Below are 26,650 nucleotides of genomic sequence, written 5' to 3'. Positions count from 1 at the left end.
TGTGATCACACGATTACGTCAGCGCGCACGGTATAATTCTACGACGTTATGTATCTGGTGTACATATATATAATCGCGTTATTGAGTAATGTTGCGTCGGCAGTCGTGCACAAACAAATACACATTTCTAAATAACACCGTGGGCTTAAATATAATAAGCGACGCATTGAGAAATTGCCCTTTTTCATAGCTGATTTAAGATATATCTTTAAAATGAATGACAAAAAGTAATCACAATTCTCGAATTAGCGGCGTTAACGTGATGACGTCACAAAACTGTCCAATTGGGGATTGTAGCTGATGATGTCATCGCGTTAATGATATCACGTAAAAGCATGACGAAATGACGTCAGCGCGTACGAATGCTTACACCGGCGTACGTGCGCGGTGACGTCATCACGCTGTCCTGTAAATTCTGTAACGTAATGAGGTCGGCGGCTAAAATTGCAGCAGACGATTGGACCCTTCGCCGAGGCGACGTTATCACGTCCACGCCACCCATTTCTACATTCGCCAATCTCAATAGCGGGAAGTTTCCGCCCTTTACGGGAATTAAAGACAACGGAGGTTCGGGGAGACGGAGGAAGAGAGGCTCGGGGAGACTGAGGAAGAGAGACTCGGGGAGACGGTAAAGGAGACGGAGGCAGACACGAGGAGACATTGATCCCAGCCTTCATCCCACGAGCCTACAACCCGGTAAATAACAATGGACCCTAGAGCAGCCTCGGTCTGGCTCTCTGAGCCTCCGTTATTTACACTGAGCCTAATAGGAGCCTTAGTCTGGTTCTATACGCCTCAATGATTCACCCCAAATCCCGGAATCATAATTCTGGGAAAACGGATCCCTTTTCCTGTGCTCTCACATCCGCGAATTAACCCCCCTCCTTCCCCCCCCATTAAGGTTCAACATCTCTTGAGGTTATTCACTCAGCCACTCATTATTCAGTCACTCGCCCACCAACTCACTCCCACTCACCCGCTCACACGCGCATCTAATCACTCCAACTCACTTGCCCACTCACCTTAGATACCCACTCACTCACCTCTCACCCACTAATTCACTCGGCTACTCACTAACTCGCTCTCTTTCACCCTACAGGTTATAATGGTCACATGACGTCCATCTACAGCCGCCCAAAATGCATCACGCGTGGATATTAATTGTGGTCGCTATTTTACTGATGGAGACAAATTGTCAAGGTATTGGCACTCACTGCTCACACATCCACGCACCCACCCATCACTCACTAAACACCTGTCTACTCACCTCTTACCACTCACCCATTCGAACACGCACTCACCCACCTCTCAGGCGTTTACTCAGCACACAGTCACACAGAGGCACTGCTGCCCACCACCCACACGACTCATTGAGCCGCTCACTCCACTGTCTCGACTTCAGGAGTTCTTAACCTGGGGTGCATCTCGCACCCCCTGGGGATCCGAGATGCTCTTTCTGGGGGTGCGAGACATGCCGGATTTTTTAGGAGGTAAATCATCGAAACAAATTAAGCACGGGCACGTAAGTACAACTACTTTGTTTTATTTAACCCTATGTATTCATATTTTCCTTTTTTACGATTGAGAATTAAAGGGGTTGCAAGTCTGCAGTAAGTAAAGGTTAACCATTGGTCTGCTCCTTCCTCCTGTACTCTCACACACCCCAGTGTACACCCAGGGGCGCAACTCCCGATGACAACGGGGGTCTGGGTGTAGGATCCGACTGTGGGCCCCCCTCCTCTCGCCCGACTCACTTTTACTGCAATAGCTACGGATGGTTTTAACTCTGTATAGACATTTTTTTTTCTTCTTGGTTCTTTCGGTAAAGTCACGTAGAAGGGAAGTAATAAAATAATAAAAATAAAACATAATAAAACAATTCTCACGACGTTTCGGTCACAACGCAAGCAGCCGTTCTCAGGTGAAAACCAGGTCTGTCGAGGCGACAGCGTCTGAATGAAACAGCACACGTGCTTGGAGCATATATATAAGCTGGTTTGGAAGGGGGGAAAAGGGCGCCTTGACAAAAGAATATGCATATCAAGAGGAATTTAGCATATTTATGGGAAATGCAGGTATGTGATTAGTACTACTTATGCCCGTGCATTATGCAGGATTAGCAGCATCAAAGGGAGGGGATAGGGGTAGCATTAATAAAGGGAAGGAGTGTTAATAGTGTTAAGTAGTTGTTGCTGTTGTAGACGGAGGTACTCGGAGACGGAGGTGAGTTAGGGGCTTCCGCCAGGGTTTATTAACAGGTATCACTATAAGGGTTCCCTCTTCACCCCTTCCACTATCCCCGTTCCTCCAGTGACCCCGCTTACGTCACGGGGTCTCCCTTAAATACCCTCTGAGGCGAGACGTCACGTGCACTGCCCGGCGCGTGCGACCCCACGTCCCGTGATGTCACAGCACCGGACAGCGCACGCGACGCCACCACTCTCCTCTACTCCTCTACAATAGTATGTAGCTGCAGTAACTAAAACCACCACGTAAACAACTAAAGTATAAACTACATAGTATCATCAGTATACTAAATATGCTCTACAATATGCTGAGTTACTAACAGTAAGTAATACATTACAATTCTACGTCGTAAAAAATATATAATATGCTTCCATCTAAACTTTATTCTCTTACATCACACGAGTCTACACCGTACTATATACTGCCATAGACAAACCCAACATTAAATTATATACTGTATTGCTATAAACCATATCACACTGCTGTATATTGACTATACAATTACGATACTATATATTACTTTGTACATTGTATTAAGCATATAAATGTTATACTATTTGTTATTATACACTGTACCATTGACCGTCGTGTGGAAGATACTAATATATAGTATCGTAATTGTATAGTCAATATATAGCAGTGTGATATTAGGGTGGGTAGAATAATACATAGTGTAATAATACAATGTATAAGGTGGTTTATAGCAATACAGTATATAATTTAATGTTGGGTTTGTCTATGGCAGTATATAGTACGGTGTAAACTCGTGTGATGTAAGAGAATAAAGTTTAGATGGAAGCATATTATATATTTTTTACGACGTAGAATTGTAATGTATTATTACTTACTGTTAGTAACTCAGCTTATTGTAGAGTATATTTATTATACTGATGATACGATGTAGTTTATACTTTAGTTGTTTACGTGGTGGTTTTAGTTACTGCAGCTACATACTATTAACACTCCTTCCCTTTATTAATGCTACCGCTATCCCCTCCCTTTGATGCTGCTAATCCTGCATAAAGCACGGGCATAAGTAGTACTATTCACATACCTGCATTTCCCATATCCCCTCCCTTTGATGCTGCTAATCCTGCATAATGCACGGGCATAAGTAGTACTAATCACTTACCTGCATTTCCCATAAATATGCTAAATTCCTCTTGATATGCATATTCTTTTGTCAAGGCGGACTTTTCCCCCCTTCCAACCCAGCTTATATATATGCTCCAAGCACGTGTGCTGTTTCATTCAGACGCTGTCGCCTCGACAGACCTGGTTTTCACCTGAGGACGGCTGCTTGCGTTGTGGTCGAAACGTCGTGAGAATTGTTTTATTATGTGTTATTTTTATTATTTTATTACTTCCCTTCTACGTGACTTTACCGAAAGAACCAAGAAGATGAATCCCTGCAGTCACGAAAGCTTTACATCGTAAAAGAAAAATTATTTGTAGGCTATAACTGTACTGTAAGTATTATTTTAGTTGCACCGTGTATTGTGTTTAGAGGAAGACAGTCTGACAGTGACTGTTAATTAAAACAACATTTAAAGGTAACAATACTCACACATTTTTTTCGTGCCTCTTGCTTTCATGCGCATGTCAATTTAAATCATGCTGTTCAGTAACAAAACACTAGCAGTAGCGCTACTACAGTAAGTCTCCGGGTTGCAGAAGACCCGACTTACGGAAATCCGACTTTACGGAATTGCTCATGAATCATGTTACAAAAATATCATTATGGGGAAATGTGTGCGTTAGTTACGTAAGCAGAAGTAGTAAGCATCCTTCCGCGTGCGGGCATAACCACCCCTGGTGTGTTTGTTCGCCCTCCCGTAACACCTCTACATCTGTACCTTATTTAACACAATTACACGATTGCTTATGGTTTCAGCCAACAGTGATCGGAGAAGTCTAGGCCTGGCCTAATGCACGGTAAACAAACATTTGGAAGTGACTGCTTTCTGTTAAGAATTAAAATACAAATGTTTCGTGGTATTCATAGACAATTGGATAAAGTATATGTTCCATTAGTTTAATAATGGATAGTGTTAGGGTAGATATTCGATGAAATGAAAGAATCGTAGGAAGTGCAGGGCATATGTACAGCGATAGGATACGGGTAGCTATATAAAAAAGACCAAACGAACGAGTAATCGGGTAGGGGAGGCACAACTATTTCCGGATATGGGACTTTATCTTGATTTTTGGGGAACATTGTTCAGTTTCCAACATACGAAAAATTCGGATTATGGAAATATTTTTTCCTCTATAACATTGTTTTTTGGCATATATGGTTAATTATTAGAATATATTTTTTATAAAATATCTTAACATTCTTTTTTGGGGCCCCCTTGTGGCCGACTGGGCCCCCATCCGTCGCATCATGCTGCCACATACCCCCACACCATACTTGTGTAGAGGAGTATTGTGAGTAACCAATGAGGGAGCGAGCGGGTTGACAGTCAAGGATGACGTAACGTCACGGGTGGTGTAACGGGTATCTTCGGGAACAAAGGCGAGTCCGAGCTGGAGGGAGGAGCCACCCAAGGGGTTCTTAAGGGGGACCCCGTGACGAAGGCATGGTTGTCGTGGGGAGCCAGGCTAAGGATCGGCTGCAGGGGGTCTCTCCCTCCTCGTCGCGGAGCGGTGTTGGCTGAACCTCCACTCCGGGCAGACGAGTGGGAGAGCCAAGGGGATAGCCGAGGGTAGGGTCCCGTAGTATTCAGTCAGGGTCGGCTGGAAGAGAGTCTCTCTCTCTCCTCGTCGCGGAGCGGTGTTGGCTGAACTCCCGAATGGGCAGACGAGTGAGTTAAATGAGCCCAAGGGGTAGCCGAGGGTAGGACCCAAATAGTATTCAGTGTCTGGGGTAAAGGACCGAGATCGAGTGCACCTACACTGTTGTGAGCGTAGGATGTCGACTGTCACAGTGATTTAATAAACAACAGCCCTTATAGTATTCCTTGTCTCCGCGTGGTTCTACCGCATAACACTTACCCTGTGTACACCCACTCTTTGTCTTCCTGTGTACCCTCTCTCTGTGCTCTCCCTCTGTGCTCTATCTCACATCTCTTTTTCTCTCTCTCCCTTCCTTCCCTCTCTTTTTTTTCTGTCTGCTCATTTCTCTCTCCTTGGATCATCTCTCCCCACCATCTCTCTCACCCCTCACCCTGTCCCCCTCCCCATCCTCTCTCCCCTCCTTCTCTCTCCCTGTGTGCCATCAGGTTCAGATTGTGATGTGGAACCCCAAGACATCGTGGCTCCTCTGGGCGTCCCCGTCAATGCTACGTGTCTCCTCCGTGTGCCCGCCGACCCCGTATCTCTGCACTGGAAGTTGGGGAGCAAACAAATTAATTCGGAACTCTCGGTGTCCACGCGTCCTGGTACTTTGTCCGTGTCCCTGTCTGGACTGGCTTTGTCTCCTCCAAGCGGACACAATCTGCTGTGCTTCAAGGAAGACAGAATGTGCTACGGGACTGTGGTCTACGTGGGGGGTGAGTGTCTGTCTCTGTGTCCCAGTGTCTCTGTGTCCCAGTATCTCTATGTGAGTGTATATTAGTTTGAGAGTCTGGGTGTGTTTGTGTGTATCTGACTTGGGAGTGATCGGGTAGTGGTTAGCGCGCTGCGCTACAAACCCGGCGACCTGAGTTCGATTTCCGCTCACGGCCAACACCGGTGACAATTATCTGAACCGCTCCTAGGTCTCCCCTAGGTCTTTGAGTGTGTGTGTCTCATCTGTAGGTTGACTCGGGCCTCAAATGAGTACCTGGTGCGGTGTGTATACATCACCACCGGGGAGACAAAGGCGGTCGGGTGTGGTTTTGGCGACCCACCCAGCACTTGCCCCAACAGTCTTAAGGCTATACCGGGGATCTTTGACTGGCAAAACAACCCCCACCTCCTCGGCGGTTGCCAATCCTTAACTCTGTGGTGGCTGTGAGCTATGCCATTGGGGGCGGGGGAGAAGGCCGATACTAATCGGCCGTTCCACTTGTGGCGCTCGCAACCACCACAGCCAACGGGGGCTCTGGATTGGTGCGAGGGGCTGGTGACCCCTCCACCTTCAATTCAATTCCCAAAAATGAAAAAACGATCCAAACAAGCTTGTGCCGGAGACCCCAGAGGGAGTAGGCGTCTGTGACGTCTCCAAACTAAACCCTTTTTGGTGGGTACTGGAGAATTAACTCTGCATGGTTTCCTCAGTAACAGTGGGAAACGACTCTGAGTGGCCACCTGGAATGTTCGAATGCCCACTATGGAGGAGAGGCTGCCACTCCTCTGTCGGGAGCTGGACCGATACCGCCTGCACCTTTGTGTAATACAGGATAACTGGTGAGCTCGTTCTGGCTCTAATCACCTTCAGAGGTGGACAGTCCTCCACTCAGGGCAGGAAACTGTCAAACAACAGGGATTACCTCTTCTTCTGGAGGAGAGTTATGGGAAGTCCCAAGCTCCTGCGGGCTCGCATCCCCATCAACAATAGGCGAGGAATGGTGGTGGTGGCTTATGCCCCCACTAAATATGAACATCAGTGGAGGGATACAGGCAAAGCTGATGAGTCGGATATATTCTATGACCTCCTGTCCCAGGTGCTGGCTAAGGTGTTAAATAATCCTTGGAGGTCCTGGAAAGGATCATTCAACGTTGTATTTCCAGGTACGCTGAGGAAAGTTTTTGTGGGCCCCCAATGTGCTTTCAAAACGGGTCGATCCTCTACAGATCCTATATTCTCTGTTCATCTGCTACAGCAGTGGTGTAGGGAATTTCAGGAGGACCACTATTAAACATCTTTTTTTGACCACGAAGTTTGGGAAGCTTTCCAACAGCTGTACCAGAGCAATTTCCATCTGGTACAGATACGATAGAAGACTGTTGGATGTTCCAGATTGCGGTCAAGGGATGGCTCCCTATTGGTCAATCATTTTATATATGCAGATGATCTGATAATTGCTGCCCACTCTGAGGAGTTAGAGTTGCTACTGTTAAATCTGGAGCATGCTACTCAGAGATGGGGCCCTATAACCAGCCCCACAAAAGCAAAGCACCTGCCCTGGGTGTTTTATGTCCTCAAATACTCTACCCTCTCCATTCTCCATGAATGATGGGGCAGTTGAGGGGAGAGAGTTGGAGGAGTTTCCATGACTGGGCAGTGTGCTCATGACCGACTCTGCTTTGGCAGTGGAGGTCTCCGAATCAGTCGTGCGGCATCTTTTCATTGGCTGTGTAATGCTCTGTGGAGGGTACCTGGTCTATCCATACAAAGTTCCAAGTATTCTCAGCCACAGTTGTGCCCTAGCTTCTCAATGCTTGCAAAACATGGACCCCTTTCAAGGAATATGCGTGCCGGTTCGAAATGTTTAGGATGTCCAGCCTATGATTCATCCTGGGTTTAACCAGGCTGAATTTTGTGGCAGATGAGAGAGACTGCATTGGCTGGGTCATGTAGCCCTCATGCCCACCAACTAAACGAAGGCTAAAAGGGCATGGCTCGGGTTGGAAAAGACATGGACTGATGCGGTACAGGAGGATGTGTAGCTGAGTGGACTTGCCAATGACTGGCCTCTGTGATGAAGGTTTGTGAAGGACGCTACTGGGCAGTTGGAGGCATTCACCTTCCAACAAAAGTGAAGGGCAGAGGAGCGATGCTCAGAAGAACAAACAATGCCCGGCGGATAAAATGCAGTGAGGTGGCACATTGGGGACCATAGGTGCTGCATTTGCCAGTCATCTCAGTCATTCAACCCATGGCACCTGCTGGGTCTGTCCCGTGACCTGTCAGCGAGCCTTTGACACTTCACGTGATAGCCTCAATGTGCATCTAGCCTGGCACAATGTAGTGACGAATGGCAGCGGCTATGTGTGAGTGAGTATGTATGTGTGTTGACTTGGGTAAACTCAGGTTAACTTGGCCTTAAATGAGTACCTGGTGCAGTGTGTAAACATCAGCACTGGAGGAAGCAAAGGTGGCATGGTGCTAGCCACACACCCCTTATGTGCCGTGCTTGCCTTAATAGGGGCTCACTAATAGCACTTATCCCAACGGTTTGTCAAAGGCTATGCGAGGGGTATTTGTCGATGTGTAATTGAGAGGGTGTGGGTGTCTACCCATTATTCACCGTGTCTCCGTTTCTTTGTCTCAGAGCCCCCTGTGCCTCCGATGTCTGTGAGCTGTGAGACACCTGACCTCAAATCCTTGTCCTGCGTCTGGAAGCCAGGAAACCGGACTCACGTTGGAAAATTCACTCCCAATTACACCCTCACTTACAGGTGAGACAAAGCTCCCCTGTGTAGCCTTAACAGGCTGTTGGGGAAAGCACCGTTAGCGAGTAGCACCTATGGAAGCCAGCATGGCACACGAGGGGGTAGGTGGCCAACACCACACCCGGCAGCTTTTGCCTCCCCAATGGCGATGTTTACACACCGTAACAGGTACTCATTTGAAGCTGAGTCGACCTAGGGGAGGCCTAGCACCGGTCAGATAATCGTTACTGATCTTGGCCGTGAACTGGAATCGAACTCGTGTCATCGGGTTTGCAGCACATCGCGCTAACCGCTGCGCTACTACTCATATGCAGGTGAGACAGTGACAAAGATCCCCGTATAGCCTTGGCAGACTGTTGGGGCAAGTGCTGTTGGCAAGCACCTATGGAGGCCGGCACGGCACACGAGGGGGTGGGTGATTAGCACCACGCCCGGCCAACTTTATCTTCCCAGTGGCAATGTTTACAATCGCACTAGGTACGCATTTGAGGCTGAGTCGATCTACAGGTGAGACACACACTCTCGTTGTGTAATCTAAATGCCCTCAGCTGCAGTGGCATGCTGTATATGTGTTGTATGTGGTTTCCTATAAGCTCTGGGAATCGCAGTGTGACTGTGGATGCCACGGAGACCGGGAGAGTCGTGGAGCTCCTGGACCGTCTGTCCGGCTTCTCCATTACCGTGACGACGCAGAACCGGCTTGGGGTCGCTATGGAAACCGAGATGTTCCCCACGGCAACGCACGCTTGTACGCACTGAGAGAGATTCACAGACACCCTCACTGTTATAGAGAAAAAACTAAAACTTTTTTTATTTTACCAGGTAAGGCCCACTGAGCTATACAGCTCTTTTTCAGAAGCAATCTGGCTACAAATTATAGCTCAACGTAGTGGCTTATCGTACAGAAATTTATAGCAGCCAAATACTCTTCGCACATGTTTCGAAGTATGGAGGGAAAAACCAGGAGGACCCGGAGAAAAATCCACACGACCACAGGGAGAGACACGCAAACTCCAAATATACAGGTGTCAGGGTCAGGATCGAACCCAAAACCTCCTGTATATCAAGCGAGGCAGATAACAGCGCGGAGACACAGACTTACGCACTCATAGAGACTCACAGAGACCCGCACACTGTCATAGAGATATTCGCAGACACACGGACAAATTCGGTTTTCTGTAACGCAATTCCTACAGGGCCTCAAAGCGCCTTAAGTTACGGAAAAAAAGCCTGTTGTTAAAACCAGCGAGTTTTTAAGACGTGACTTAAGAAAGTATACCGGACTCATTCCCCTCACAGACCGAGGGAGGGAATTCCGTAGCCTCGTGCAGAGACAGGGGCGCTACTATGGGGGTGGGTGGGTATGCGGCAGTGCTCTGCGGCGCATCGGGGCCCAGTCGGCCACAAAGAGGCCCCGAATCAACTGATAAACAAGTACAAACATGTTAATAAAAATTCTATATATAAAAATATTACTACCATTAACCAAAACAAAATTGTTACTAATTATTATTTTTTATTTCCGAAATATACACAGCGTAAAATCTAGTAACGCAACTGCTGGTGTTTGTTGCTGAACACCAGCAGGCTGTTTTACTAACTGACATGTGCATTAACAATAACTTTAACTCTTTTATTAACACTGTCATTGTGAGACTGTGTTCCTCCAAACCCAATACACGGTGCAACTAAACTAATATGTACAGTATACTTATACATATTATTGTTATACGGGGTTAAAAACGCCCGTAGCTATTTCAGTTAAAGTGAGTGGGGAGAAAGGAGGGGGGGCACAGTCGGATCTTGCGTAGCCCCCCCTCCCTGTTGTAATAGAGACTTGCATCCCTGCGCAGACACATAGCAAGACCCACAAAGACCCCTCCAGCAGCGCTGTGGTGAGCCAGCAGCTGCAGCGCTGCGCCTTTACCTTTGTACCCACCTCTCCCCACCCCTATTCCGCAGTGCGCCCTCCTCCACCCCAGGAATTGAGGGTGGAGGGCGTGGAAGGCAGCGACCCCCCCGCGCTCAACGTGAGCTGGCTCATGACCCCCCACCTCGGCGATGTCGCGCTCAACTTTGAGGCCTGCGCCTTCATCTCCGGCAGCGACCGCCCCCTCTGTGTGAGACAAATGGGGAGAGGGAGAGATACGCAGAAAGAAAGAGAGAAGCAGAGAGGGACACGCAGAGAGAGGGACATGCAGAGAGAGGGACACGCAGAGAGAGGGATACGCAGAGAGCGAGAGACAAAGAGACACGCAGAAAAAAAGAGAGAGACGCGTAGAGAGAAAGGGACACGTGGAGAAGGAGAGAGACGCATGGAGTGAGAGAGGGAGGGATGCATGGAGAGAGAGAGGGTTGAGAGGGAGGGATGCATGTAGAGGGGTAGGGTGAGAGGGAGGGAGGGTGAGAGAGAGAGGGATGCATAGAGAGAGGGAGGGAAGCACGTCCTCGCCGCACTCTAACCGCGTGCGTGTCGCCACGTTCCAGGCGGAGCTGCCGATGAGTCCCCCGTGGGCCGAGTCCGCGCGGGGCAAGCGGCCACAGCTACTGCTGTCGCCCGTGCCTCCCTACACGGCGCTCAGCGTTCGGCTCCATGCGAGGGGCCCGGTGGCGGGGCCCAGGCAGTGGGGCCCATGGGGGGACCCCTTTGCCCTTCGCTCACCATCGGCCGGTGAGTGCCAGGCTAGATATATGATGAGGCCGGTGAGTGCCAGGCTAGATACATAATGAGGTTGGCGAGTGCCAGGCTAGGTGCACTCTGCATTCAGGGGTGCCACGGTTTGCGAGATGTTAACTCCCTCACCTAGTATACAGGAGGTCGTGGGTTCGATTCTGACACTGATGCACGTATATTTGGAGTTTGCATTTCTCTCTCCCCGTGGTTGTGTTGATTTTTCTCTGGGTCCTCCGAATCTTTACTCCACATTTAGAAACATGCCTTTAGAGTATTTGGCTCCAATAAATTTCGACATGATTATCAACTTTGTTGAGCTATAATTTTTGGCCAGGTTGCTTCTAAAAAAACAGCTGTATAGCTTCGTGGGACTTACCTGGTAAAATAAAAGTTTTAGTTTAGTTGAGAACTGTCAAGAGATTGTCTTTGTTTTCTCTTTCACAACAACAACCGCCATTTGCCACTAAGTGGTGGTGACATCACCATGCTGCTTGTCCCAGACTAGGTCTACCATAAGACCATGTGAAGTGTCTCAGACTGGCTGACAGGCGGTCATTGCACAGACCCAGGTGCCATTAGTTGACTGAGATGACTTCCAAGTGCACCACATGTGCTCACCATTATGCATACTAATTGCGTTTTAGCTACCCGGCGCTCCGCTCGTTGTTGTGAGCATCGCTGTTCCGCCCTCCTTTGTTGCTGGAGGGTGACTGCCTCCAACTGCCCATTACCGTGATTCACAAGCTTCTTCTACAGAGGCCGATCCTGACACAGCTGGTACCATTCTTCGGCAAGTCCATTCAACTCCACATCCTCTTGTACAACATAAGTCCATTCCTTTTCCAGTCTGCTGCTCCAATTTAGCCCCCTCTATCTGGTCAAACAGAATCTGCTTGGCCAAGAGATGTCTGGGCATCCAGGCTAAATGACCCAGTCAACGCAGCCTTGCCTGCCGGAGGAGCTCACTGATGGAACTGTCTCCAGATCTTTCAAGGATCTGTGAGCTTGCACAATCCAGTCCTTTCAGGGGCTGTGCGTTTTGCAAGCATATAGAAGGGAGGACATAACTGTGGCCGAGAAGACATGAAGCTTTGTATGGAGCGATGACCAGGTAGCCTCCACACAGCGTTACGGAGCCAATGAAAAGACAATGCCGCTCAACTCATTCAGAGTGAGACTTCTGTCTGGTACATAATTGGAGTTGGCCATGAATACCTGGCCAGTGAGGTATCTGGGCAAGGACATTTTTTTTATCGGCGGTTGTGTACATTACAGTGACCTCATCACTCTCCCCTCTCTCGCCAGTGCCTCTGGTGACCCCTGACCTGTGGAGGATGGTTTCCATTACAACTGCGGGTGAAAAGATGGCTGCCATCATGTGGAAAGTGCGAGATTTAAAATAAGTCTTGACCCTCACAATTAAGCGACATCAATCACGACACGGCAATTACACCGGAGAGATTTCCCCAGAGCAATTGCACCAGGCCGATTACACTGGGGCGATTACGCCAGAGCATTCGCACCAGAACAATTACACGGGGGCAATTACACCGCAGTGATTACTCTACAACTATTGCACCATAGCGATTTCACTGGAGCGATTACTCCACAGCGATTATACCGGAGCAATCATCGGGGTGATTATGCCAGATTGATTTCACCAGAGCAATTACACCAGAGAGGTTTCACCAGAGTGATCGCACCGTAACGATTACACCGGGCGATTATTTACCCACCCACTCACGTACTCAGTGGTCCATCGGCCTGGAACTCACCTACCCACTCACTCACCTACTCACACACCCACTCGCCTACTCAGCGGCCTATTGGCCTGGAATTCACTGCCACTGCACGATGTTCGAGACTCTTAACACACATTTAACGAGTTCAGTGGAAAATACAAGAAAAAACTGTTTAATACAGCTTACAAAATACGAATATTGTGCACTCGTGATAACCTCGGTTATAATAGTTGAGCGCTTATAAATGTACTTACCACGGTGATAATTTCACAGGGCTGTGAAGCTCTCTGAGAGTTGATGCTCTCTCAGCTCGATGGCTCAGTGACTTGCAGAGAGACCCACGGACTCCCGCAGGCTCGTAGGATGCGCAGTCATCCCTGATCGTAAAATGTTGGGGTTGCGCCTTGTCATCTGGAGGATGCAATGGCGCTACCCCTAACCCCAACATCCTGTGTCTTCAGGCCATCGGCGACACCGAGGCGCGTGGCAAGGTCCGGTCCTACTTGCTGTGCCTCTCGTCGGCCCCGGGGACCGATAAGGAATGCCACAAGGTTCCATCACCCCCGATGAACGGGTGGCCCCTCCCCCCGGGAGCTGCCCTCCCCGTCACCGTGACGATAACGGTGACTAACGAAGCAGGGGCGTCGCCCCCGGCGACCGTCGTCATCACCCCCAGAGACTACAGCACAGGTTCGTAATGGCCGTGCTACTGATTTCATGGTGGCTATCACCACCATCCCGTACGGACTGTCCTTCATTACCTTCAGGTTATTGTGTACTTACAAGCTGATATTATTGTAAACAGCGTTGCCTCGTTAAACTGCCCAAGCCTGTAGTAATAACCAATCCACCTGCGATTCTAATTACCAAACTGCTGACGTGTACTCTTTGGTTTTTTCGGTAAAGTCACGTATAAAGATAAAATAATAAATTAAATACTAGCATACGACGTTTCGATTGCAGCACAAGCAATCATCAGGTATAAATTAAATAGAAACACAAATCTAGTATACTTAGAAATGTAATGTAATTCAACAGAGAGTCGGATAACATAACAGTCAACACCCTACCTGGTTAATTACGTTCTTCCTGAGAATGCTAAATTTGAGAGAGAGATAAAACACAGAACCAGAAACATATAGACAGACATATAAGCAGACAGATATCTCCGTGATATCTCTGTGATATCTGCCTGCTTATATGTCTGTCTATATGTCTCTGGTTCTGTGTTTTATCTCTCTCTCAAATTTAGCATTCTCAGGAAGAACGTAATCAACCTGGTAGGGTGTTGACTGTTATGTTATCCGACTCTCTGTTGTATTACATTACATTTCTAAGTATACTAGATTTGTGTTTCTATTTCATTTATACCTGATGATGATTGCTTGTGTTGCAATCGAAACGTCGTATGCTAGTATTTAATTTATTATTTTATCTTTATACGTGACTTTACCGAAAGAACCAAAGAGTAATTCCTCCAGTCACGAAAGCTCCAAATTAAGTTTGCTGACGTGTAGCTGTATGAAAATAAAATTGGATACGCGGTGACAAAATCACCGATCAGCGATCTGCCCTCTATGGTCTTTGTGAAAGCAGTGTCAGGGTGTCTTCTCGTATCGATTCTGCTCACAGTCGATCCGACAGCCACGTTTTAAAGAGAACCCATTAAACGAGGGTTATCGCTGCGTCGATTCATTGGCAAGCGATCCGTGGATCGAGTGAATCCCATTGGTTAGTACGGCGTCGTGTGAAATACCCCCTTTCTTTCGATTGGCCTGACATCTGCGCGATAGGCGATTCGCACAAAACCTTTTGCCGACATTGCGGCGCCTCCTCGACGGCCGGACCAAGGAGCTCGTTGAGGCGAGATCTCGAGCGACGCGTCGTGCGCGGTGCGTCGCTTTTCCACGTAACCGGTGTCGTTCAACGATGAGGCCAGTGGATAGATACACCCACGCGACAGCCCGCTTGGTGTCACCCTGTCAGGTGGTGCAGGACTCAAGGCTCAGAGCTCCCTTGGCCCTGTGACCCTGCGCGGTGGTCTCGCCCACGGCCACAGATTGCGATGTGAGGAAGCCTCCGAATGACATAAACACTACCCTCTTTGTCTCCCTCGGTCTCACAGAATCTGTTCTGGCGGAGAGAATTGTGGGAACATCGTCATCATCGCCATCGTCATTTTCATCGCCATCACTGGTGCTATCATGGCCACCGCACCCATCGCCGTGCGGCCTGGTGGTGCAGTGGTCGATTGCCACGGAGTCCGAAGGTCATCCTTGTTCGGTTGCTATCGGCAACATCAGCAGACACAACAACATCATGAGCAGAACCTACTGGAAGAGAATCAGACCAAATTCTACCAGGGCAACACTTAACGCAGGTAAGAGGCTATATGGCAAAACCCGGGATGTTCATGATAGCCGTGTCAGGTTCAGAATGGTTCAAGGGGACCATACGTTACAAGGTGTAGTGACATCAGGAATGTCACTATATAGTGCCGGCTCAGAAGGGTCGTGCCGTTCGATGTTCCTACGCCGTGGACAGCACCCTGTGGGGTGGCTGTGTGTAATATCAGCCCTGGCGGGGCTTGGCGAGCACTGGGATAGTGCGGGCACCACGCACAGTATGTGGTGGGGGCTCCCCCGAGGGGGAGGGGGTGAGTGTCAGCCCAGGGGTAGGGTTGCCCTGGGCCATGGCACCCTGGTTGACCCCATAGACACATGATCCTGAATGTCCATACAGGGGGCCCCAGGTGGGGGGACTCGGGGGTGATCACGTGTCCAGAGAGAGCTCTTGAGAAGGATGGAGAGGGAACGAGAATGTTCGGGAAGGCGTGCGGGGCCGAGGGCGGAGCGGCCCCGACTGGAGAGGGATATAAGGCGGGTCCCTGAGAGGGACCAGGGTCACTGCATTCTACAAGCTGAAAGCTCAACACCTACAAGCTGGAAGCTCTGTGTCTCAAGCTGAAGCTCTCCGTCTTACGAGGCAACCACGTGGTCGGAGACCCGAGTGAGGGATCGACCCTTGGTAGCAGTTAACTCGCTGTAGTCTAGTAAATGGGCAGTTACCCCTTTGTGTGTTGCCTCTAAAAGGAACAACGTCTGTGACTCAGTTGGACCCACTACACAGGTATCCCTCGATTTACAAATGCTCAGTTTACGAAATTTCAACACTAAGGTAATTGACAAATTATGGATAGAAAATCGAATTTCCATGTTGAAATTTAACGATGACATCACCTTCCACAGTCATTCCAGCATGCAGGTCTTTTTGGTGAGTTCCCTAAAAAGGTTATTTATTTATTTGCTTACAATTAATTATTATTCAATCGTTTTTATATTCATGTTCTCTGTTTTTGTTTAAACCGTGATATCAGTGGTGTGTATATTTTGGTTAGGAGTTGGAGTAACTGTCCGAAACACATCCCTCATGTTTAGTATTAAATGAATGGGAAAATCCGTTCTCATTTACCATATTTTGTTTTATGCTTTTTTTTGGAAGATCGCATCCCTTTCATAAATCGAGAGATGCCTGTATTTTGTATTCCTGTGTTTTTGTCTCTGTTTAACCCCATCCCTGTGCGTGCGTGTTTGTGTGTAAGGACATAGTCTCATCATCACTGAGCTTGTTCGACAGGCGAGGCTGCGTTGGCTGGGTCACATTGCTCACATGCCCAGCCACCGCATGCCCAAGCAGCGTCTGTTTGGCCGGATAGAGGGAGTTAAATGGGTGCGGCATGGGATAGAGAAGAGATGGAGCTGTTGCGGTAGAGAAGGATGTGGAGCCAAGTGGACTTGCCGATGACTGGTACCAGCGGTGTCAAGATCAGCCTATGTGGAGAAGGCTCGTGAAGGACACTACTGGGCAGTTGGAGGCAGTCCCTCTCCATTAACAAAAGAAGGCAGAGGCGTGAGGCTCACAACAATGAGCGGAACGGCAGGCGGATAGAACGCAGCAAGTTGTCAGTGGGGGGCACAGGTGGTGCATCTGCCAGTCATCTGTCAGTCAACCCAAACACCTGGGTCTGTTCCATGACCTCCTGCTAGCAGCGAGCCTTCAACAGTTCAAGTGGCCTCAAAGTGCACTTAGCCTGGCACAAGCACCGTGGTGACGTCACCATCACTTAGTGGCGAACGACAGCTGTTGTGTTTGTGTGTGTGTCTGTCTCTGCGCAGAGGACGAGGTGGAGTCGTACGTTCGCTATGCCGTGTGTGTGTACGCTTGTGCGCACAACGAGTTCACGCTCATCAAGGCTGCCCGTGCATACCTACAGGAGGGCAGTGAGTACACAAGTTTGTGTGTGTACACGAGTGTGTGTGTGTGTACACGTGGGGAACAGTAGCGCAGCGGTTAGCACGCTGCTCTACGAACCCAATGACCCGAGTTCGATTCCCGCTCACGGTCAACACCAGCGACGATTATCTGAACCAGTCCTGGGCCTCCCCTAGGTTGACTCGCCCTCAAATGAGTACCTGATGCGGTGTGTGTAAACATCGCCACTGGAGAGACGAAGGTGGCCGGGCGTGGTTCTGGCCATCCATCTCCTTGGAGTGCAGTGCCGGCCTTCATAGGTGCTCGGTAACAGCACTTGCTTCAACAGTCTGTTAAGTTATACGGGGGATGTTTGTGTTTATGCCTCGGAAATATGGTGCACCACCTGTGCATCTGCCAGTCATCCCTCGCTGCTGACCTCTGGTCAGAAAGCGAGCCTTCAACAGTTCATATGTCCTCAAAGTACACGTAGCCTGGCGCAAGTGATGTTGCCACTTAATGGCAAATAGCGGCTGTTGTCTAAATATGTCTGTTTCCATATGCTTCTCTCTCAGTGTCCTTGTCTCGGTGTCTCTCTCCCTGCATCTCACCGTCTCACTTTCTCACTGTGTGCCCGTGTCTTTCTGCATCTTTTTTTCTCTGCGTTGCTCTGTCTGTCCCCGCGGCTCTCCTCGCAGCTCTGCCCACATCTCTTCCTGTGTCTCTCCCCGCATCCCCACAGCCCCTGTAGGTACCCCGGCTATCTCCGTGACCGATGTCTCTGAGCAGTCGGTGACTCTGAGCTGGGAGCCGGTCCCAGTGCTTGAGCTGCGGGGCTTCCTCACTGAGTACCGGCTCACCTGGAATGGGGACAGAGGTGAGTCCCACTCACCGCTTTTCACCACTACTCACCACTCACCCATAAACCAATACAAACACAAAGTTCTCATGTGGTAAGTGCTGTTATCGAGCACCTGTGATGGCTGGTACAGCACACGAGGGGGTGGGTAGTCAGCACCATTTCCGGCTGCCTTTGTCACTCTAGTGCCAATATTTACACACCGTTCCAGGTACTCATTTGAGGCTTAGTCGACTTAAGAGAGAACCAGGACCGATTCAGATTATTGTGCCTACTGTTGGCCGTGAGAGGAAATCGAACTCTGGTCGCCGGGTTCGTAGCGCAATGTGCTAACCACTGTACCACCGCTCCCCACTAACTCACACGTGCGCTAACGCGGCTAAGCATGTGTAGTGCCATAAGAGGGGAAGGGCTGCTGGGGGCTCTGCAATCCTAGGCAGATAATCCCACGGCGCCAGGCGCTAGGATCCCAGGCAACCCAGACGCTTAAGCCCCTTGGCGCCACCAACGGGGGGGGCTGTGTGTGCTCTGTGGGATATCTGGGGGCACACACAACCCCACCCCTCGTTGGGGACGAGGCATAAAAGGGCAGCTCCCTGGCTGATCGGGGCCAGTCGCAGCTCAAGACCCAAGACCAGCCAGCTTAGGACCCTGGACCGCCTCGTCCCGCTTGTCCTTGTAAGGGCCGGGACGCTGTGAGGGCCAGTGGTGGGACTCTGGAACTCCCGGCTCTACGTCCTTGTAAGGGCGAGTTCCGAGGAAGCCAGAGTCCAGACCCGCACCTTGGCTGGGTTTGGTCAGATAGCCTCCCCTAGGGTAATTGTAGCCGGAGGACCCCAGAGCGTAGCCAGAGTAGTGTATCTAGGCTGTGTACCTAGGCTGTGTACCTAGGCTGTAACAGAGTATCAGGACTGAATGGAGTGTTGTATTGTAATAAAGAAGTTACCTCTACAAGTGTCTCCGGAACCCATTACACATGTAACCTGGACACTATTCCCTGCAGCAGCTTAAACGGTCGACAGAACACTGAGTGTGTAGTCTCTTTCGAGTCCCCGTGTCTCTGAGTACCCGCGTTGTCTCATGTCTCTCAGTGTCCGCGTTTTCCTCGTGTCTCTTGAGTGCCTGCATTGTCCCTGTGTCTCCTAGTGCCCATGTTGTCCCCGTTTCTCTGAGTGCCCATGTTGTCTCCGTGTCTCTGAGTGCCCGCATTGTCTCCATGTCTCTGAGTGCCCGTGTTGTCTCCGTGAGTGCCCGCGTTGTCTCCGTGTCTCTGAGTGCCCGCGTTGTTTTCGTGTCTCTTAGTGCCCGCGTTGTCTCCGTGTCTCTGAGTGTCCGCGTTCTTTCTGTATCTCTTGAATGCCCATGTTGTCTCCGTGTCTCTTAGTGGCCGTGTTGTCTCCATGTCTCTGAGTACCCGCGTTGTTTCCATGTCTCTGAGTGCCCATGTTGTCTCCGTGTCTCTTAGTGCCCATGTTGTCTCCATGTCTCTGAGTGCCCGTGTTGTCTCCGTGTCTCTTAGTGCCCGTATTGTCTCCATGTCTCTGAGTGCCCACGTTGTCTCCGTGTCTCTTAGTGCCCGCGTTGTTTCCGTGTCTCTTAGTGCCCGTGTTGTCTCCATGTCTCTGAGTGCCCGCGTTGTCTCCGTGTCTCTTAGTGCCCGCGTCGTCTCCGTGTCTCTGAGTGCACGCGTTGTCTCCGTGTCTCTTGAGTGCCCATGTCCCCGTGTCTCTTGAGTGCCCTTGTTGTCTCCATGTCTCTTGAGTGCCCGTGTTTCCGTATCTCTGAGTGTCCATGTTGTCCCTGTCTCTGCATGCCAGTGTTGTCTCTGTGTCTGAGTGCCCGCATTGTCTCCGTGTCTCTGAATGCCCGCGTTGTCTCCATGTCTCCAAATGCCCGTGTTGTCCCCATGACTCTTGAGTGCCCACGTTGTTCCCGTGTCTCCGAGTGCCCACGTTGTCCCCGTGTCTCCGAGTGCCCGCGTTGTCCCCGTGTCTCTTAGTGCCCGCGTTGTTTCCGTGTCTCTTGAGTGCCCGTGTCCCCGTGTCTCTTGAGTTCCCGTGTTGTCCCCGTATCTCTGCGTGTCCTTCCTTGTTGTCCCCGTATCTCTGAATGCCCGTGTTGTCTCCGTGTCTCTGAATGCCCGCTTTGTCTCTGTGTCTTTGAGTGCCTGCGTTATCTCCGTGTCTCTGAGTGTCTGCGTTGTCCCCCTGTCTCAGGCATTCTCCGCTCGATCTCCGTGCCGGACGCGGCTCTGCGCGTCCTCACAGTGTGGCAACTCTCCCCTAGAACCCAGTACTGGTTCACAATGGCTGCCCTCACAGCACAGGGAGCAGGGCCAGAGGGGGATCCTCGCCCGATCCTCACCAAAGACTCCTGTAAGGACTCACCCACCCATCCACTCACCTAATCACTCACCCACCCACTCACCTACTCACCCCCCACTCACTCACTCTCCCACCAACTCACTCACCCACCCACTTACTCACCCATGCACTCACTCATCCACCCACTCACTTATCCACTTGCTCACTCACTGACTCGCCTGATCTATGCGGCTTTGTGAGCTGGGTTCTTGTATGTACATACTTTGAACTTTTTCACACCGTACGTAGCCAGCCGTTCTAATCAGAGTGCGGGTAGCATGGTTGGCTCCGTCCGGTGAACCCCTCGTGATAGTTCATTCTCTTCATCCCCTATGGGACATAAGGCCGCAATGAGTTTCCTCCACTTATTCCTGTCCTTGGCAACTTGTTGAGCCTCACCCCAAGAGAGGTTGATTGCTGCTGCCAGCTCGTCTTTCAAGGTCTCACGCCAGGTGGTCTTGGGTCTCGGGTTACCTTTTGTCTGGTGGTGTCCATCTCAGGGCTATTTATCGTTATACGGTCCCTGGTTCAGAATGGACCAGGGATCGTATAACGGATGTCATCTCCAGCAAGACGTCATGCAGCAAACATCGCCAGTGTGGCTTGGGTTTCTCAACGCCGCTCCTCCTGCTGCTCTTCCGCCCTTTGCTGAGAAAACAAATCATTAGGAGCACATGCCCACTACGTTCCAGCTGGTTTTTTCTGGCTCTGGTGCTGGGTGGTGGAGCGTTCCAGCACTGATTGACGTTTCACCGACATGACGACCTGACCCAAACGGAAACCGGTCACGAGTCCTCTAGTTTCTCACCCACTTGCTCGCTAACCAGTGTACTCACTCGTGCTTACACGCCCACCCGCTGGCTCGCTTACACGCAAAGACACAAACAATTGTGCACTCATGTACTCGCAACACATGCGGTGTTTGCGTGCGTGTGTTTCTTACCAAGGGTCTGTGTGTCTCCCTGCGTCTGTGTCTCTCCCTGTTTCCCCATGTCTCTCTGTGTCTCCCCGTGTGTGTCTGTGTCTTCCCTTGTCTCCATATCTCTCTGTCTCACCCATGTCTCCTCGTCTCCCTGTCTTCCCGTGTCTCAGCAGTCGATCCTGCTAGGATCATTGTCCCTGTTTGCCTCAGTATCACCGTAGGCATCATCCTCGCCATTATTTTATGCTTTCATAGACAGAGGTGAGTGCTATGTGTGCACCTCACTCACCCGTTCATTCACTCACCCACTCATTCCCCCACTCACCCACTTACCCACACACTTGGTGATGATGCTGTTGATGTCGGCTATGTTAATGATGATAATGATGTCGATAATTATGTTGTTGATGATGATGATATTGTTGATGGTGTTAGGTTGAAGAATGCGTTTTGGCAACCAATCCCCAGTCTCTTCAACTTAGCCTGGCTAAGGGAGTTGGTGGAGGTGAGAATAAGCACACAGACACCCACACAGACACGCACACACCTCCTCCTTGTGTCTCTCTCACCAAGTCTCCATTTCCCTTCCCTATTCTCCCTGGGCAATCCTCGTCCTCCCCATGTCTCCCTCTTCTCCCCGTGTTTCCCTCTGACTTCCCATGTCTCCTCCGATCACCCCCATGTCGCTCTTCTCCAATGCGTCTCACTACTCCCCCCCCCCCACCCCCCACCATGTCTCCGTGTGTCTCAGACGAAGACAAGGCCTGTCTCCTTGTCTCCTCCCATGTCGCCGTGCTTCACGGACGTGGACCCATGCTCCCTGGAGATCGTGTCTTCCTACCCACAATCCCCCGTGTCTCCCGTGTCCTCCTGTGTCTACGGGTATAAGTTGGAAGAGACACAGGAAGACACAGAGACACTGGTAGACACGGACACACGCGGCAGAGACACGGAGATGCACGCGGGAGACACGGAGACGCGCACGGGAGACATGGGCGTCCTCTACTCAATAATTTCTCGAGACAGCACGACTCCTGCTATCGGTGAGGTTCATAATGGCCGTGCCAGGGGGTTCATAATGGCCATGTCAGGGGGTTCATAATGGCCGTGTCAGGGGGTTCATAATGGCCGTGTCAGGGGGTTCATGATGGCCGTGTCAGGGGGTTCATAATGGCCATGTCAGGGGGTTCATAATGGTCGTCTCAGGGGGTTCATAATGGCCGTGTCAGGGGGTTCATAATGGTCGTGTCAGGGGGTTCATAATGGTCGTGTCAGGGGGTTCATAATGGTCATCTCAGGGGGTTCATAATGGCCGCGTCAGGGGGTTCATAATGGTCGTGTCAGGGGGTTCATAATGGTCGTGTCAGGGGGTTCATAATGGCCGTGTCAAGGGGTTCATAATGGCTGTGTCAAGGGGTTCATAATGGCCGTGTCAGGGAGTTCATAATGGTCGTGTCAAGGGGTTCATAATGGCCGTGTCAGGGTGTTCATAATGGCCGTGTCAGGGGGTTCATGATGGCCGTGTCGGGGTTCATAATGGCCGCGTCAGGGGGTTCATAATGGTCGTGTCAAGGGGTTCATAATGGCCGTGTCAGGGGGTTCATGATGGCCGTGTCGGGGTTCATAATGGCCGCGTCAGGGGGTTCATAATGGTCGTGTCAGGGGGTTCATAATGGCCGTGTCGGGGTTCATAATGGCCGCGTCAGGGGGTTCATAATGGTCGTGTCAGGGGGTTCATAATGGTCGTGTCAGGGGGTTCATAATGGTCGTGTCAGGGGGTTCATAATGGCCCCGTCAGGGGGTTCATAATGGTCGTGTCAAGGGGTTCATAATGGCCGTGTCAGGGGGTTCATGATGGCCGTGTCGGGGTTCATAATGGCCGCGTCAGGGGGTTCATAATGGTCGTGTCAGGGGGTTCATAATGGTCGTGTCAGGGGGTTCATAATGGTCGTATCAGGGGGTTCATAATGGCCGCGTCAGGGAGTTCATAATGGCCGCGTCAGGGGGTTCATAATGGTCGTGTCAAGGGGTTCATAATGGCCGTGTCAGGGGGTTCATGATGGCCGTGTCGGGGTTCATAATGGCCGCGTCAGGGGGTTCATAATGGTCGTGTCAGGGGGTTCATAATGGTCGTGTCAGGGGGTTCATAATGGTCGTGTCAGGGGGTTCATAATGGCCGCGTCAGGGGGTTCATAATGGCCGTGTCAGGGGGTTCATAATGGTCGTGTCAGGGGGTTCATAATGGCCGCGTCAGGGGGTTCATAATGGCCGCGTCAGGGTGTTCATAATGGCCGCGTCAGGGGGTTCATAATGGCCGCGTCAGGGGGTTCATAATGGCCGCGTCAGGGGGTTCATAATGGTCGTGTCAGGGGGTTCATAATGGCCGTGTCAGGGGGTTCATAATGGCCGTGTCAGGGGGTTCATAATGGCCGTGTCAGGGGGTTCATAATGGCCGTGTCAGGGGGTTCATAATGGCCGTGTCAGGGGGTTCATAATGGTCGTGTCAGGGGGTTCATAATGGCCGTGTCAGGGGGTTCATAATGGCCGTGTCAGGGGGTTCATAATGGCAGTGTCAGGGGGTTCATAATGGCCGTGTCAGGGGGTTCATAATGATTGTGTCACCGGGCTCATAATGGACGTGCCAGAGGCTTCATAATTGGCATTTCTCTCTCGGGGTGTTCACAATGGTCATGTGAGGATTTGCATCGTCTGCCTATGTCTTTCCCCTCACAGGAGGTGGTGGGAGTGAGGTGTTGGAGGAGGAGAGAGAGCAGAGCGATGGATTCACTGCTGACCCCACCTGCCTCCCCGTGTCGAGCTACCTGCCCCAGAGAACGTCTTCCTGATACACACAAAGACATAGATCCCCTGTGTAGCGTTCAACAGACTCTTGGGACAAGTGCTGTTAAGGAACACCTATATGATATACAAAAAACAAAGACACACGTACACACATAGATACTACAACAACAAAAGCGGATATTAGCCACCAAGTGGCGGTGATGTCACCAATGTCGCTTGTGCCAGGCTAGGTCTATCTTCGCTGACAAGAGGTCATGGCACAGACCCAGGTGCCATAGGTTGACTGACTGTGATGGCTGGCAGATGCACCAACTCTATCAATTTACTGCGGTTTATCCGCCCGGCGCTTTGCTTGTTGTGAGCGTCGCTGCTTTGTGCTCCATTACTGTTGGAGGGCGACTGCCTCCAACTCCCCAGCAGCGTCCTTTACAAACCTCCACAGAGGCCGATCTTGACATTGCTGGTAGCGGTCATCGGCATGTCCAATCAACTCCACATCCTTCTTTACCACATCAGTCCATCTCTTTACTAGGCTGTGCCTATTTATCCCCTTTGATCTGGCCAAACAGAAGTTGCTTGGGAAAGCGATGGCTAGGCCATGTGGGCTACATGACCCAGTCAACGCAGTCTTTCCTGCCGGAGGAGTTCACAGATGGGACTGTGTCCAGATCTTTTAAGGATATCTGACCTTGCACAATCCAGTCTCGTTAAACCCAGCATGGTTCATAGGCAGGGCAACGTGAATGTTTTAAAGTGGTGTTCCTTTAAAGGGCTCACCGTTTTGCAAGCCTAGAGAAGAGAGGGAATAACTGTGGCTGAAAAGACCCGGAATTACTCTGGAGCGACAGGCCAGGTAGCTTCCACGCAGCATTACGCAGCTGATGAAAAGATAATGCTGCTTGACTGATTCGAAGTGAGACCTCCACTGCCAAACAAGAGCATTGAACGATAGAAAAAATACCCATGCAGGTGCTTAGTTTTTTGGGGGGCTGGTGATAAGGCCCCATCTCTTAGTGGCTCACTCCAGATTCAGAAGTAGTGTCTCTAACTCCATCTCAGTGGGCAGCAATCACCAGATCATCAGCATACGTAACATGGTTGGCCAATAGGGAGCCATCCCTTGATTGGGCATTGATCATTGTATCTGTACCAAATCTAAATTCCATTGGTACAGTTTCTCGAACGACATGGTAAAAGAAGATGGTAAATAGTGTAGGGACCGGAGGACAATCCTGGCGCACCCCAAGGTGAACAGGGAATGGCTCAAACTCCCAGCCACGCAGCTTTACCTGGGCCTACCCGCCATCATGAAGTTCCTTAATGATTGTGAGCAGAGGGTCAGGAACTCCAAAAGAACGGAGAATTATCCAGAGCCCTGGCCTATTGATGGTATAAATGGCCTTGACCAAGACAAAGAGCCCCCTTATAGCCTTAAAATAATGTTTGGGCGAGTGCTGTTAGTGAGCACCTATGAAGGCCAGAATGGCACATGAGGGGGTGATGTGGCCAGCACCATGCTCGGCTGCCTTTGTCTCCCTAGTGGCGATGTTTACACATTGATCCGGGTACTCATTAAAGGTTAAGTCGACCTAGGGGAGGCCCATGACCAGTTCAGATAATCATCACTGGTGTTGGCCGTAAGCGGGAATCGAACCGAGGTCACCAGGTTCGTAGCGCAGCACACTAACGACTACACTACCGCTCCCCAATAAACACCCAAAGATGCGCACATGAACACACGTAGCCAAACACTCCAGTATTATTGTTGTTTACCCAGGAAAGCCTTAACGAGTCTCGAGACTCTTATTAGGAGGCTCCGACGTTGCTGTTGCGTGCCAATACCAGTAGAGTCATTTTCAGGTAATGTTTCAGTATTGGGATGTGGTTTTGACCAATCCTGGTTACACTGCTCGCGTGTGTTTAGCTATGGGAGGAAAGCAAAGAACCCGGAGGAATCCCATGCAGGGCCACGGTTATCGTATGGAGACGGTCTTTGTTAGTGAACATATAAGAAGGTGGTGTGGCTAACACCATGTCCAGTCGCCTTCGCCTCCGCGGTGCTGATCTTTACATGCCGCACCAGGCGCTCATTTAATGCTGTTGACCTAGGGAGGACCAGGACCGCTTCAGATATTTGTCGTTGATTTTAGCCGTGATCGGGAAGCGAACTCAGATGACAGGGTTCATCGTGCAGCGCGTTAACCACTGTGCCACCGCTTGCACCAACACACGTACTTGTACAAAGACAAAAGGTCTGCCGTGTTACCTACACAGACTGTTGGAGCAGTCTGTGTAGGTAACACTCGGACATAACAGATCTTTAGATTAAAAATACACCAGACAGTCCGGATGTTTACTATTCACTCATTGTTTCATTATGAGTATAGGTTTTGTCTTGCTAATACTGCACAGGTCAAAACGTTACTGGAATAGCTCTTTTATTTAACCACGCACACGGAGAAACCCATGGACTCGCACAGAGACCCAATCTCACCCCGTTTTGGCCTTGTATTGAAAGTTCACAATAAA

At 50.3% G+C, this 26,650-nt stretch overlaps 1 protein-coding gene across 3 annotated transcripts; it reads left to right on the top strand.

Moving 5' to 3' along the window:
* Positions 1-324: 324 nt before the first annotated feature.
* Positions 325-26,650, top strand: LOC144949158 (leukemia inhibitory factor receptor-like). Of its 3 annotated transcripts, none has more exons than XM_078879041.1 (17): positions 325-628; positions 1,100-1,200; positions 5,472-5,741; positions 8,388-8,514; positions 9,102-9,256; positions 10,471-10,628; positions 10,996-11,179; positions 12,488-12,567; positions 13,386-13,614; positions 15,050-15,304; positions 17,100-17,204; positions 17,918-18,052; positions 20,251-20,409; positions 21,490-21,580; positions 21,755-21,824; positions 22,071-22,362; positions 24,053-26,650. In XM_078879041.1, exons 2-17 carry the CDS (start codon positions 1,140-1,142, stop codon positions 24,163-24,165), a joined length of 2,484 nt encoding a protein of 827 aa, XP_078735167.1. In that variant the 5' UTR covers positions 325-628; positions 1,100-1,139; the 3' UTR covers positions 24,166-26,650. The 3 variants fall into 3 exon arrangements, with proteins under 3 accessions (XP_078735167.1, XP_078735168.1, XP_078735166.1); XM_078879042.1 differs by having other exon boundaries at positions 325-696; positions 21,493-21,580; XM_078879040.1 differs by having other exon boundaries at positions 325-696.

This window comes from Lampetra fluviatilis, chromosome 52, assembly GCF_964198595.1.
Source record: "Lampetra fluviatilis chromosome 52, kcLamFluv1.1, whole genome shotgun sequence".
Classification (NCBI taxonomy): Eukaryota; Metazoa; Chordata; class Hyperoartia; order Petromyzontiformes; family Petromyzontidae; genus Lampetra; species Lampetra fluviatilis.
The sequence above is the reverse complement of the archived record's forward strand: the minus strand, read 5'-3'. Positions and strand labels throughout refer to the sequence as shown.

Coding starts and splice junctions, on each gene's coding strand:
- LOC144949158 (XM_078879041.1), top strand. CDS start 1,140: ATGCATCACGCGTGGATATTAATTGTGGTCGCTATTTTACTGATGGAG. Junction 18,053..20,250: donor CACCTGGAATGGGGACAGAG/GTGAGTCCCACT, acceptor CCCCTGTCTCAG/GCATTCTCCGCTCGATCTCC. Junction 20,410..21,489: donor GATCCTCACCAAAGACTCCT/GTAAGGACTCAC, acceptor CCCGTGTCTCAG/CAGTCGATCCTGCTAGGATC.